Source organism: Zosterops lateralis, assembly GCF_965231275.1.
Source record: "Zosterops lateralis genome assembly, chromosome: 4".
Taxonomy (NCBI): Eukaryota; Metazoa; Chordata; class Aves; order Passeriformes; family Zosteropidae; genus Zosterops; species Zosterops lateralis.
Window position 1 is genome coordinate 67,862,922 of NC_139765.1, and position 14,924 is coordinate 67,877,845.

A 14,924-nucleotide genomic window follows, 5' to 3' on the forward strand; every position below is an offset into this window, starting at 1 on the left:
GGAACCCTGGACAGACCAATTTGTGGATATGGAGCTTGGTGCTTGTGAATATGGAGGCATGAGAGAGGCAAAATGAGCAAACCTGGTTTTAACTTAAAGCAAAAAAAAAAAAAAATCACCTTCCTTCCTGTAGAGTCTAGATTTGCTCCATCACTGCTTTAACACTTCCTTGTTAGAAGAGTTCAGGCAGAATGATTCAACCTTGTTCAGAACAAATGTGCACTAATCCTGTGCTATTTGAGTTTCTGTTCATCTCTAAAGATTTCATGGTAGACCACACCAAAATCAAACTTCAGAGTAGTAATTAGCCTGAAATTAAACCCCTCAATTCAAGCACCTGTATGTGCACTGGGTATCTCATTTCCTGCTATAGTCAGCAGAGAATAGTCAACACAACCAGAAGAGTAAAACTGAGCTAAATTTACCCTAAATTACCCTAAATTTACCCTACTCAGCTGCCTACAACACATGCTTTAGCACAATCTTCCTGATCTCCAGCTGCCAGAGGGGCTCTGTGCATGCTGTGGATGGATACCCTGGTTCTTCAGTGCCACTTGAAACATTTTACATTTAGGATACATTTAGGATTACCTGAGTAACAGAACAACAGGTTCTAACTAAGCTACACTGAATTTCTCATATGAACTCAAGACACTCCCTACACCTGTGGAGATGTCCTGACCTCCCCAACTTTCTGCATATAGTATCCACATGGGGTCATGTATTTGCAGCACAATATACAACTGGCTCTGTATCAATTCTGCAAGTTGGAGATGATGAAATTTCCTCCTGAATATAAAAGGCTAACTCATAAAACTGTCTTTAGGTGAAGTTTCTGAATTAAGAATTAAATTAAGAATATTCCCACTGTAATGGCAAGCATGCTGGGCTGTCAGGCTTTCAAATATAATGGAAAGTGAGATGTGGTAAACCACATTTTAAATTACAGAAAGAATAAACCATTAATTTCAGAAATGAGGTGTGAAAAGAAAGAACTCTCTTCAGACTTAGCTCTCATTCAAAGAATCAGAGAAACTCCTCAAAACTTCATCCAATAATTTTGTTTTTAAGAAATTCCTTACCTAAAAGCTTGTTTTCCTTGACAAAGCATCTGAATTCTGCACCAGGGATTAGTTCACACCATTTTCGAAGAACAAGCTGTGGAGGAAAAACAAGTGACAAAGCACTGCTTCAGAAAAGTAACAGCATCCCTTTGTCAACAGGTCTGCCTTTCAGAGCTACAGTTTTGCTGTAATGATAAGATGACCACTGCTACTAGAAAACAAAACAATCTTAAATCTGCAGTTCACATAATGATCTTTGCAAAGGTTTCAAAACAATTAGATTTAATATTAATTTCAGAGAATCACAGAATGCTTTCAGGTAGATGGTATCTCTAAAGACCATATAGTCTAAAGTAGCTTAAAGCAGAAAGGTTCAGATTGCACATAAGGAACCATGATGACTGTCAAACACTGGAAGAGCTCCCTCACACAGGTTGTGCAGCCTCCACCCACTGAGGTTTTCAGACCAGATTCTATAAAATGCCAAGCAAGACACTATGATCTCATTCCTTACCCAGCTTTGAGCATGAGGATGGACTAGACACCTCCTGAGGTCGTTTCCCACCTTAATTATCTTATGCTCTTCCACTTGGTACAGTATTTATAACCGTGGAATCATTTATGAAACAACTTCCAAGTTACATTACTGATAAAGCATGGAAAATAAAAACCCTGCTGTACAACACAACAGATCTGTCATGGAATTGGCAGAAAGTTGCTCCCTAGTCAAAGGAGCTGATGAGCAGAATTAAATTTATCCAAATCAACCTCTATTCTGGTACACACCCAAGCAGAATTCTGTGACGCCTTTGAAGGCGCAAACCAGTTAAAATAAGGACACAGGACAGAAATAGAAGGCAAACTATTATAGTCAATAGGACAGACTGCCTGGGAATTAAAGCATCTCTCTGGCACTTTCTCAAGTTTCTGTATTTCCTAAGCTGAAATATTCTGAAGGATCCATGTTTTTGAAGGCCCCAGTTGCTGCTGCTGGATGCTGGGAACTCCCAAACCCTTTGAACTGCAGCAGAAAGCTTCAGTAAGCAGAGATGACATTCCTCACTACAGTGTCAACATTCAACTCTTTGTTCCAACTTTTATATGTCCTGTATCTTTAAAGCACACTTGATAGTACTTCAAAATAAAACAAGTTTCATTCACTTTTGAAAAGCCCTTTAAGCCCACAGCATGATGACAAATGTTATATTTACATAAAAACTATTATTAGAGAGATGACTAGATGTTACCATAAGAGCAGTAGCTCCACATTAACAGTTTAAAGTATCTCTAGCTGAACATTTTTATCTTGTAACAAACATAGGAAACAAGATGTGACAGACAGTTCAGGATGTCCCCAGCCACTGCAGCAAGCCTCACCCTTGGTAACCTCAGTGTGATGTTCACAAGCAGCTCACAATCAAGAATATATGACTTTGAACTACTGAACTTGTCCTTCCTGTCACAACCTGACAGATATGAGAGGACATTGCAAGGAAGCTTCTCAAGTCTGCACTTTAGCCCACCTGATCTGCAATTAAATGACCTGCAGTGCTGAACCAGACTTCCCTTCATATCCTAAGCAGCATGAATAAAACAAACATAACACATTTCATGGACAGAAACCCAGCCACAAATGTCACCCAGCCTGTGAGCAATTATTTTAAATTACTTGGAAGTCATGCAAAGAGTCCTACCTCATAGTTCAAGGAAGGATCAGGGGAATCATCAGTACAGTGAATGAATCTGGAAAAGTAAAGCATAGGCTTCAAAATCTGCTTTACAAGGAAGATTTTAGCTGTAGTGAGAAAAATAACCCCAAACTGTGAAACTTAAGAACTACTGTTAAATTATTTCCAATATGTACAAAGCAAATAAATGCAATACACAACAACTCTCCTTTTGATGATTATCATGGGGAAAAAAACCCAGGATCATCACCTCTTTATTCCAGCAATTTGGAAGCACTTAAATCTGGACAGGGATGTGTCCAATACGTCAGTGTTGATTCACTGTTGATTTATTTCTGTTTGAATCAACAGTGCTGCTCCGTTCCTCTTCTATTGTTATGTTGGCATAACTGAATTCTCAAAAAAACCCAATAAACTTGAGCAATCTAATCCAGTTTCACTGCAGCATGTTTTCCCAAGTACTTTTAATGTTTAACTTTGCAAACCACACAACAAAGACACATCATCATGCCTTACAGCAGTTCATTTCCATGAATAAAGGATGCAAAACAGCCCTGCTGCTCGGCACTCCTGATTCCATAGCATGGTATCTTTCTAAATTAAGAGCCTTAATGAATACTCTTACAAATCTCTTGAGAGTGGGAATAAACAAAACTATTTCCACAACTTCAAGCAGATGTCAAGGTTTTGTCCCTTGTGAGGAGCTGACTCTGTTGGTCTCCTTTCAGGAGCTAGCAAGAATGGAGGCACTTATAAGTCAAGTCAACTTCCATGTACCTTTTTGTCATTTTATGGTAAACCTCACAATAGATTCTGTAACTTTCAAAAGGTATTCACAGAAGAGTATGTGTTTTTCTTCCAGTTCTACTCCCTGACCTTATTGGCAACAAAACTACTTGGAAGCAGAGAACTGTGTTAAGGGTCACTGCTGAGCAATAGTCCAAAATGCAATATTTATAGGATCTCCTTTTGGCAGTGAACTTCATTCAGCAGCCCAGAAGTCTCACATAAACATTGCATTTGTAAGACACGGCTGCCCAGCCCTTGGTTTAAAGTGAAGAGCTATTGTAAGAGTTCATTCTGTATGCTGCCAGCAGAAATAAATTTCACACATTTTAGTTTAGACTTTAATATCCCCCAACATACAGAAAAGTAGGGCAATACAGGCAGGCTTTCCAAAAGCACAGTGATCAAACACATCATATATATATCTGTAAGCCTGTGTAAACAGATAACATCCTTCAACTCCAGTTTAGATTCCCCGCAATTTAAGATCTGTCAAGGCAACAGAAACAAACCCATGAGAGCTCACAGTTTTGCTAGACTCAGAATTCCTCCCTTACTAGAGTATATGCCTATCATGGTGAAGAAAATATCCCCTCTCACACAAAGCCAATAATAAACTCTATCTGCAAAGGCAGCTGAAGTCCAGCACATGGAGTTTTACAAGACCTGTATCACCACTCACAGACTCCAGATCTGAGATTGGGGTACCTGCAATCTGCTCCATTTCAATGAGTCTTTTCTGGAAGTCAAAAAACTCCAGCCTTATAATCAAAATTATTCCCTAACTCAACCCTCAAGTATTTTGGTCAAGAGCTATGAGAGGAAGGATGATTCCTCTTTCCTTCTAAGTCAGAAAATTAAATCCTGGGGTTCCATCCCAAGCCCCACAGACTGTGCAGGTATCACTGTCAAATCAAGCAGACAGGCAAAAATACTGCATGACACAGTAAAGGGATTTTTTTTTTTTCAGCCTTAATGACACAGAATTGAGTAGAAATGAGGAAAAAAATGACTGAACACAGCACAAGACAAAATAAACTCATGATTTTGTAATCTAATTTTCACTCTTAATATTACTGGGAGTTTTCATTAACATCACTTTTGTTTGGAGAGCAAATTTTGGGTGACTTGAGGCTGCAATTTTGTATTTCATACCAGCTCATTGTAGCATTTATTGCTGAGATTCATCTGATTTCATGTTTGGGCTTTTGATCTCTAGAGGCACAATGCTAAGTAGGGTGTTTTCAACCCACATCCTATTCAGGTTTGCATGCACTTGAAAGAACAATCAGAAAGATGTCAGGAACCCCAAACTGAGATACGCCTGGGCTGTATTTTCTGAAGCATTTGAAAACTGTCCTATTGAATACTATGGGTGAAGGGATCAAACTCTTTTGCTGTGTTGTGGTCAACAGCTTTTTTACAGAGTTACACTTAGAAGTCAAGACCAGAAGGATCAAGATATCTTTATATGTGGCAGCTCAATGTCAAACTCCAAATGCAAATACGTGACCACAGGACACACTACACAAAGCCATTATGCAGGTCAGTTTTCAACACTGAGAAAAGCAATTTAATAAGGTTGGCAAGTTTCTCCAGTACCTACCCTGCTAAGAACTCATCTGCAAATCACTGAGATAATTAGGAACTATTATGAAAATGATGAGAATTGTAGAATTTATTCTGTACCTGATACTTCCCTGCTATTATCTCACAGTTTATTTTAAAACCTTATTAAAAAGAAAAAAAAATAATAAGGAGAAGCTTTTAACAGCCTTTGAATTGTATCTTTATTCCTTGAATATTAAAACTTGCTGGAACTTTGAGGCCTAAAAGAAATAGCAAATTAATGCACCACTCAAAAGAGAATCTTGCACTACAGTGCAAATTGCTAGGGAAAATGGGTGAGAGTAAAACCTCGAGGAAAAAAAATCATCATCAAAGGTCTCATTTTTCACATGCTCTCGTGTGGAACTGCCTACCTTGAAACAGTTTATACTAAAGCCTAAACTAGCAGCTCCTGCAAAAAGATACTGGAGTGCTAAGGCACATTCTTCACGATCCAACACTGCCTCCTATATTCTATCATGAGAACACAGCTTGTTATTCCTCCACGTCTCAAAAAACTTTGAAATTTCCCTACAATTTGGAATCCAATATTAAAAGCATTAAGTCTGGCATCAGAAATGTTGTCAGAATGCAGGGGGCATTATCACATCATTAGAAGTACTGCTAATATTTCTACCAGTCTCAAGGTGAGCAATCAATCATATTTTAACAAAACATAGTCCACCCAGTCTAACAGTAAGGAAGAAAACTGTATTTTACTCCAATACATCCATAAGGGTTATACAGAGCTTTTTGCTCAAAAAAGGACTTTTAATCACTTAACAGAAATCCCAGTTAAAAAGGGATTTTTTTTTAATCACACATACTCAACACTAAATTTCTGAAAGCCTACATTACTGCCTGAAAAATTAACAACACACCACCCACAAGATTTTTTGAGAACTCAGCTAAGGAAAATACAATGCCGACTTTGAAGCAGAAACAACAACTGCATTAATGAGTACATCACTCTGAAGTCTTTGTTAATTCATTTTAAATTAACATGCTGGAAAGGGAATTCATTAGTCTGAACTTCTCAACCAAGGTATCAGCATCATGAGAGAATCCAAACTTTTAAAACAGTCAAAGCCATTTATTCATGCTCAGTGTATTTGCATTGAGTACATAATCTTTATTAGTTTGTATTAAAGCATTACGTGGTTGAAGTTTTCTCGGAACTTGAGACAGTTGAGAATTACAACAAGAGCATTCCCTGACCTGAACACTGAACAATGTTTAGAGGCAGACAGGAAATGGGAGAGGATGAAACAGGCAAAGAAAGTGGTTTGCCTTAAGTCCTGCGTCACTGACTTAAATTTTTAGGTGAAAACTCAGATCTGCTAACTGCCATTGCAGCATGTTTACCATATTATGGCCCACAAAGTAGATACTTAAGTTCATACAGTTCAGCAGGACATAAAACAACAACAACAAAAAAAGGGGTATCCAGCATTTCAGCTGCTACTTATGCAGGGCAAGAAACCTTTAGACCACACTGAGTATTACTGATGAAGTAGAAATATAGTGCACTTCTCCTCCCTCCAAGTAGTCCTTCCAAGGGATTTGGATGCATTATGTATGTAATTTTCATTTATTCAGCACTTCAGGTTCTTATGCCAGCTACATTTTTAATTTCTGCTTGCTAAGGACTAGTGAACTGGCAGCTAATCAATAGTATAATTAAGGACGACCACTGTAAAGATTTAGCAATAACCATTGCACTGCTTGAGGACATTCTGTACAAATAACTTTGTAATTTAGAAATACCAGGCAGAGACTGGGCAATAATATATGCTTTAATCAAGTATGATATATTCATCAATTATAAGATATACATAGAGACCAAGGTGATCTCCCTTATGACATGATTATGACAATCATGTCATAAGCTTTACTTATTTACCACCTCAGTTTGTGCAATCTGATGGTCTTATCACACTGGAAAAGAAGCCTAAATGGACTGGACCAGTGGAGTTTGAGGTGTTGCCTTTCTGCAAGAGGTTTTTCTTCCACAGCAGGATCAGGAGAAGGGAATGTGCCTGCTCTGGGCTGCTCAGCCACTACTGTTCTTGTGTGAACTGAAGGTGAAATCACTGATGGTTCAAGGCAACAGCCCTGCTGTGAAACCTCACACCACAGCCAGCAGAATGTCTTCACTGCCTCTCCCCCCAAGCCAGTGCTGACTGCAGGGGGTGAAGTGAAGAGCTGAGGCACTGACTGGAACTGATACAAGATTAAACCAGACAAAAAAATGCACTGATTTCAGTATCAGTGAAGGTGGTGGAACCAATTCATTCTACCACACAGAGTTGCCACGTCCAAATCAAGTGGCACTTGCTGAACACTTGCTTGTCTCCAAGACTCACTAGAAAACAGTTACCAAACAGGAATTCTGCAAGGAGCTCTGGGTACTTTTTGCTGGACCTCTTTATACATGAGGACAGTAAAGACAAACTCCATATGATTTAACGTTCACAAAGGGATGATGCAAAGTGTGCAGTTCTTTTCAGACCCACAAGAATCAGTCCTGAAAGCCATTGCAATAAAAATGCCACTGCTCAGCTCTGTGAGCAAGCCATCCTCCAGACAGCTCACCTCTTATTAGGGGAAACCATGAAAAGCAGCTCCTTGGGAAGGCACCAAAGGCTTCTGAGAATTCACTCACCTCTGACATGTAAACTACAGATTTCTCATCTCCCCCATTCCTCCCTGTGACCCCAGAATCATGAATTCTCATTCTTCACAATTGTTTCCCAAGCCAAACATACTTTCGAACTGTTTTATCACTCCAGTATCTTCTCCTCTCCTCCTCAGTGTCTTCCCCAGCACCTCCTGACATTGCAGGTTAGGCATGATGTAAAACCCAATATCAGAACTGGACTTACAGCCTTGCTGTCAACAGTCCCCCTTTTCTTTTCATGTACCAAAAACTGGGGGATGAGAGTCTCATTAGAGTTGCAGGAATAATAAAGAAGGCAATGGCACAGCATTAATGCAACTGGTTTCACACTTTAAAAAGAAAATTTTTATCAGGACATAAGCCATTTGACATGAAAATTTTACCTGTTAACCCCCTATAAGGCACCTAGAACAATGGCTCTGCATTTGACTGAGTCTCCTAAAAAATCCTGTAATGTAAATAAGTATTGAATAATTACTGGAAAATAATCTCTCAGATACCAAGCCATGGATTGCCCCTTTTCTTTGAAAGTCTACTTGTCTGGGGAAAAAAAAAGTAACCATAGTAACAGAAATATCAACTCCAGTAATCTCATTTTCTTTCAGAAAAATGCTGTATTTTAGAAATGAGTGACATAAATCAATGAGATGCAGGTACTACAGGAGGAAACTGTTCCTATACAACTAAGTACTCCCTTCATATGAGCAGATAAAAATCAACCCAAAGCACATCATATTTTTAATTTTATCTGCAACTGCTATCCTTAGTCTGCTGAAATGTATTTGTTCCAAGAGCTACAAGAACTTGGGTTCAGAACAAGCTCTAGAAATATGTGAAATAAGTTAGCAGAAGTCTCAAGCATCTTCCAGGCAGCCACACAAACCTCAACACCTTTAAAATATGAAAGGACACAGTGAAGTCACACTGTATTACCATAAGAAGTGGCACCAATAAGGGGGGTAGCAATAAGTAAACACCAAGAGGGGTGGGAAGGCAAAGAATCTCAGGAATACAACATGACTTGCTCTGGAAAGGTAGTCAAAAAAATATTGTCTTAGTCTATAATGTCAAAGCACACTGGTTGCATGTGCTACTTTAATGCCTTTCTGGTTTGCTTTTGGTTTTTTTTGCCTGTGTATAACTAAGATTATCTGCTGGAAATCTACTTACGGCTGAGTGAGGTCGCGAGTTATGAAGTCTGAACTCTTGAAGAGGAGGAAGATGTCACTGAGAGCTTTACATTTCAGAGAGCTGTTCATGGCTATCCAGTAGGCATCCTAAAGAAACACAGAGATTACCTGAAATACACCCTTATTAGCAGGAGGGACTGCAAATTTCAAGTCTATCTAATTATGCAATGTTTGAAATACGCGCAGAAAAGTTTTGTGGTTTTTATTAGGAAGAAAACTTCATCAGTGGTTAAAAGAGATAAAATAGCTATAGTTTTTCTAATAAATACTCTGATGAAAGCAGTGCAAATTCATTTTCAAAAGTAAGTTTTTGCTTTACTGCTTCCAGGAACTTTCTTGGAATCCTTGATTGAACACAATGTCTCTTGAGAACACAAAACAATATTTGGGTGCACTCATCCTTACGGTATAGTTAAATTTAACTGGAGGAAGGTTTATTGCCTTTTTTTGAAACTGTGGCACTTTTCATCTTTATACCAGGTAAAGTTTTCAACAAGAAGAGCCTGCCCATCACACAACCATCTCTGACCAGGATATAGGTTTAAGATAGCAAAGTCAGTGCTGCCATGCATCAGCCTCCCTGAAAATGCACCATCACCATCTAGTGATAGACAAGATTCCACTTGGATTAAAGAATCCACCACTTCACTGATATCTTGTGCATCACTTCTTCCTTCACCAGAACCTCTAATCTCTTCTTCTTTCCAAAGCATTGAGAGAAAACAAACACAAAACATTGTGTATGACAACGTCTGTTACAAGTTTTGGGAGTCAGCATTCTTACCCTTGGGGCACTCCAGTTGAGTTTAGGAAAAACACTGCCACCCAAGGAACTTATTGCTTCCTGAACTTTAGCTGTGAACTCAGGAAATTCTGGTGCCTGAACAAAGAACAACAGCAAAAATATAAATTTCAATACATTTAATAGTGAAGTGTAGCCATCTTCTAAATACTGTTAGAAATACATATTGCATTAGAAATAAGTCCAAAATCAGTATGAGTCCCAGAAAAATAGCATACAATAAAATCACTTAAATAAATCACTTTATCAAATTTCTATCACTTTATCAATCTATCAAACCTCATTCTTTCAATCAGAGAAAGCTGAAAATGCTCCCAAGTTCTCTCATTACTAGTAAGCATTATGAACGTCAGGACAAAACCCAAAACATTTTAACAGTCACCATGAAATCTGCAACAGCTGGCAAAAATACAAGTCAAATAACTAAACCTTAATTCCTTACCTGTTGGTTTATATGCTATGCTAGATTATTGCAGACAAATAAGACCCAGTAAAATTTAAACTTCTAAAGAGTGATTTTAGAATTAAACATATTTTTAGCAATTCATAGGCAACTAGAGTGACAGCTGCTCATTTAAGCTCTAGTTTTATAAAATGTTAGTAATACTTTAACTTATCAGCTCTTAAATTAGGTCTTAAAGTAGATGCTTAACAATATACGGATTCAAAATAGAGGACACACTGCAAAAGTTGGACTAGAAAACTCTGCCTTGTAAAGAATATTGAAAATGTAAGATTGAGATTAAAAAAGAACCCGACTCTTCAGGTTGCTCCAAACTCTACCCTGAATGTGGTGCTACAGAAAAGTAACAGGTTTCTGACCTTCAAAATAATATGAAAGGATTTGAAGCATATGTCAAAGACTTTTCATGTGACAGGATTTATAGCAAGAAGTATATAGGAACACTGTTTCTGCTTATTTTTAAACTCAATTCAGAAGTAACTTCTATGCTAAAGTTAATTGATGCCTCTTAAACAACAAAACTCTCACAGCCATACAAGTGAATAAAAAAACTCATACATTCTGGCATCTCCTCACTGCAGCTTCCCAAATTGCAAACACTTAAAAAAACCTTCTCACATTTTAGTGCAGTGACCTAGGCTGAACTTGAAGCATTCTGAACCTTTCCTTCATACATTACCTAGTCTCCATGGGAAACTACACTTGGAAAACTCAAAAAAACCCCACTTCTCTAATTTTATTTTTAGACTTTCAGTCGATTCTAGAAACTGTTCCTGCAAGAAGTAAAACTCTTCATCCACTGCATTCTGATCCAAGCTTCTCTTGTTTTGACAGAGATCAGGAGTTCTACTATATATGTAATACCAGCACATACTAAGCCTCCTTGGGAAGATGTAACCAATGTGTCATTTGATGAACACGAGGGGATAAACATACACACAAGAGGAAAATTCTACAACTGCATAAACAAGCTGGACTCCATCATTTCCTGAATTTTGAATACCTGGCCTTGTAACCATTAATATTAATGCAAGTTGTTCTAAAACCAGAATTTTCTACCTCTTCACTTCCCTCATGAAGAAGCTGTAGACTTACCTAGATACACTAGAGTCATTTGCCCTGTTCTCTTCTGACAGGTAAATACCTCTTAATTATGTATTTCCTTATTGTGTTCTGCATTATAACAGAATCTGATTCAAAACTCTGGTATTACTTATTTAACATCATTACCATGAGCTTTGCAAACCATATAATGGATCCTAAAATCCTTCATTTATGTAATTTACAATTTAAGGAATCTAGGTTATCAAAGGTTAAATATTTGAACTGAAAATTAATCAGTGTGCACAAATTTGCAATGTATCAGTTTTAAACTCTAGGCTATAAATTCTGTGCTAGCAGAAGCACCACTCAAAGCAGAATTGTGATTATATGGCACCTAATCCAACATGAGCAATTCCACACTCTGATGAACATTAGGGGGCTAAAGGACCAACAAGTGCCCTGAGTATTTTAACTCTGACAGTGACAGGGCAACAAAAATTTTCAAAAACAGACGTAAGAAAAAGATCAAGAGAGCCTGGTTTGCATCCATTATGATCTTGATTCCATATGCAAGAAGACGATAAAAATAATAGAGAGATGTACTTAGAAGAAATAATGGCACATCAAGAGAAGAGCTGTGAATATTGAGCTGCAGGGGCTTTGTTTCTCTTGCATCCAGTCTGATTAAATAATTTGGAAATACTCAAAGTGGTGAAAATAAAAGACAGCTATATTTAGAGCTGAACTGCAGCTCATTTCCTAGAGTCTAACAAGTGTATGATTGTCAGGGATGAAGTGTTGTGTTTTAGTTAAATAAAATTAAGCCAGTAAAGGTTTTTTTAAGTTACAGACATTTACACTGCCATCCATCTAAAATGGTCTGAAAAATGTTAAATACAGCAAGAGATATCTCTAACCAGCAACAGGTTTGTATCACAAGGCTGAAGAAAGGAAACTGCTGACAAACTGTCTGTGGGTTTTTACAGACCTTACCTTAAGTGTTGTAGTGTTCTCATCATCTGACCACTGTACAAAATAAGAACAAACCAAAGGTTACCAGTTTCCTGAGCCATCCTTTATGATTTATGAGAACATCAGAATTCATGCAGCCTTTTACAACACATAGACCAAATCATTGCCCCAGACACCACAACATCACCATCCTGCAATTATTTTGGCTGTAAAGTAAGGCAGGAAGAACAGTGTATATTCAGCAGACCTACTACTCTGAAGTATTGATAAAAAGATTCTTGTATATATTTAAATTGTGATTTATATCAGAAAGATGGACATTTCAGACCTCAGTCTCCCCTATCCACAGCTTGTCTCCAGCTCCAGCACGTCCATCCTTAGATCCATGATCCATTATTTTCACTTTTATTTATTTTTCATATCCTTGTTGTACTTTCTGTCACGTTGTACTTACAATATTTTCCAGTGTTTTCCCTCATTTAACTCAGACTGGCCTTCTGAGTTTTTATGGCCTCAGAAACTTTCACTGTTTTTTGAAGTAATTACTCCAAATGTACTCTTAATTTTTCATGGCATGAAACAGCATTAAGTTCAATTTCAACATTCCCCATTTGTTATTACAAATGCAATTATCAAGAAATGAAAAATAAAAAATGCCTTTGTGAAAGAGCAGAGAACTATTTTAAACTTTCCCTGACTTCACAGTATAAGGGCTCACATTTCTCTGTTTTTTATGGCAACTACCACATGATAATTATTTCTGTAAAGTACTCTCTGCACCTATAAATTACACCGAAAAAGTTATTCATTCATCTTTTTCTCAAGAGACTTGACATTAATTTGCATTTTACACTGACCTGTATCTCCTCTGCATCATCACTCCCCTCCTGAGCATGACTTGGCGGATCTTCTCTGAAACAAAAAATTAACAGGAAAAAAAAAAAATTAAGCACTGGAGTTTGACTTGACCATATCCATTTTATTTCCACAGCACTTCCAGCTCTTCGTGTTAAAATGTTTTCATAAGGAGATTAAGCCTCAAAACCCTGTCAGAGAAAAATCAGAGAAGCCAGTACTGAAAACTGAAGCCCAAATATCTGGCATTAGGCCTGGGTCCTACCCTGAACAGTTTCCTTTTTCAAATTAGCAGATCAGGTATTTTTGCTCTAAAACACCATAACTGAAGCTTTTCAACACCCTGTTAATGATTCTTTTCCAGCTTTACTGTGACACAAACATAATTTGAACTTAAAAAAAAAATAAGTTCAATTTAAATTACATTTACCTCCATACTCCCCTTTCAAGTAAAATTTCATAAACCTTGAGTTTCAAATGTTGACCTGTGAATTTCTGGCTCTGAAAAAAAACGTCCTTGCACACTCAGCACTCAGACAAAAGAAGATCCTATGGAAAGTGGAGAGTGTAGCAAACAGGGCAAGGTCAAATGAACATCCCTGCCAAAAGTCAATTATTAGACAAGCTGAGTCTCTGCAGTCCCTCAATGCACTTCCATAGGGATCAATCCGGTGTTTGAGATCTAGAGGTCAGATAGGGGTGCACTGAAGGTTAGGAGCAATCTTGGCCTTGACTGCAAGAACATCACAATTACTTACAGCTAAGAAAATTCAGCTCAGAGAAAAAATGGTTTTTAAAAGGAATTTTAACTGCGAACATCTTAAAAATGTAATTTAAGTTGATCATACAGCTGTCCATTACTCCACTGAAGACAGCAAAATCGTAGAACACAGCTGTTAAGTCAAATCTTCTATTTCAGTTTTTCTGAGGGCTTATTAAAAAAAAAAGCTGCTGCTAAATACATTGCACAATTCTGCAGAAGCAGGTGACAATACTAGTTCTGATCCAAAATGGTTTAAAAAAAAATTCTAATTTTCTGGATACCCTTTAATAAGAATTTAGAAATTAAAAATTAAACCCTTTCATGTTTACAAGGCGTTTAAACAGCTTTAATGTTTATGTAGATTGATACCTGATAAATCAGACCAAGCTGCCTTTCTCCCACAGCCTCACTGGCTGCTCTGCAAGGGGTAAACTGCCAGTTAGGGAATCATGGAGTGAGGACTGATTCCTGAGTTTGATCATTAACAAAATGCAGGCAGCAACCATTGCACAAAGAAACCACACAGTGAGATCCTAGGCAGAAACAAAGAGCAAGACCTGTGTTCTCACCAACTGTTCCTGCCATCTCTCCACCTCAATTTTCTCCATCCAAAATCCTGGTGTGAGTGTGCATACAGGACATTCAGCTCTGTCATGGATTACCCATATGCAAATGATTATATCAGATGTTACTAATTATTGAGTTTGTATACAGTTTATTTTATTGAGAACTAAGCTCAGGTAATGTCACTTCACCCCTGGATGGGTCAAGACTGTGAACTGGACCCAAGCAGACCCAAAGAACCAAACACAAACCAGCAGCTGAGCATCCCAGAGACTGGTACACCCCACAAAGAAAAGTGGAGGAAAAAAAATTGAAATTACTGTGTCCACTTGGTCTAGAATGAATTGTAGTTCATGGATTTCAGGATCTGCTCCAGGCAGCAGCAAATCCAGCTGTACTAACAACAGTCAGCCCATTTACGTGCCCACACAGGGTGAGGTTTACT

General features: G+C 37.9%; 1 protein-coding gene and 1 long non-coding RNA gene across 2 annotated transcripts in view; one reads left to right on the plus strand and one right to left on the minus strand.

Moving 5' to 3' along the window:
- The window catches only part of LOC310909031, a 264,699-nt gene that overhangs the window by 124,550 nt on the left and 125,225 nt on the right, over positions 1-14,924 (plus strand). The window lies entirely within an intron of this gene.
- The window catches only part of CDC123 (cell division cycle 123), a 31,840-nt gene that overhangs the window by 14,693 nt on the left and 2,223 nt on the right, over positions 1-14,924 (minus strand). Inside the window, exons 3-8 of the mRNA XM_083858761.1 lie at positions 13,155-13,209; positions 12,319-12,351; positions 9,801-9,896; positions 8,997-9,103; positions 2,759-2,807; positions 1,083-1,158 (exon numbers count right to left, since the gene is read on the minus strand). Coding sequence (XP_083714887.1) covers positions 1,083-1,158; positions 2,759-2,807; positions 8,997-9,103; positions 9,801-9,896; positions 12,319-12,351; positions 13,155-13,209 — 416 coding nt within the window. The remainder of the gene's footprint in view (positions 1-1,082; positions 1,159-2,758; positions 2,808-8,996; positions 9,104-9,800; positions 9,897-12,318; positions 12,352-13,154; positions 13,210-14,924) is intronic.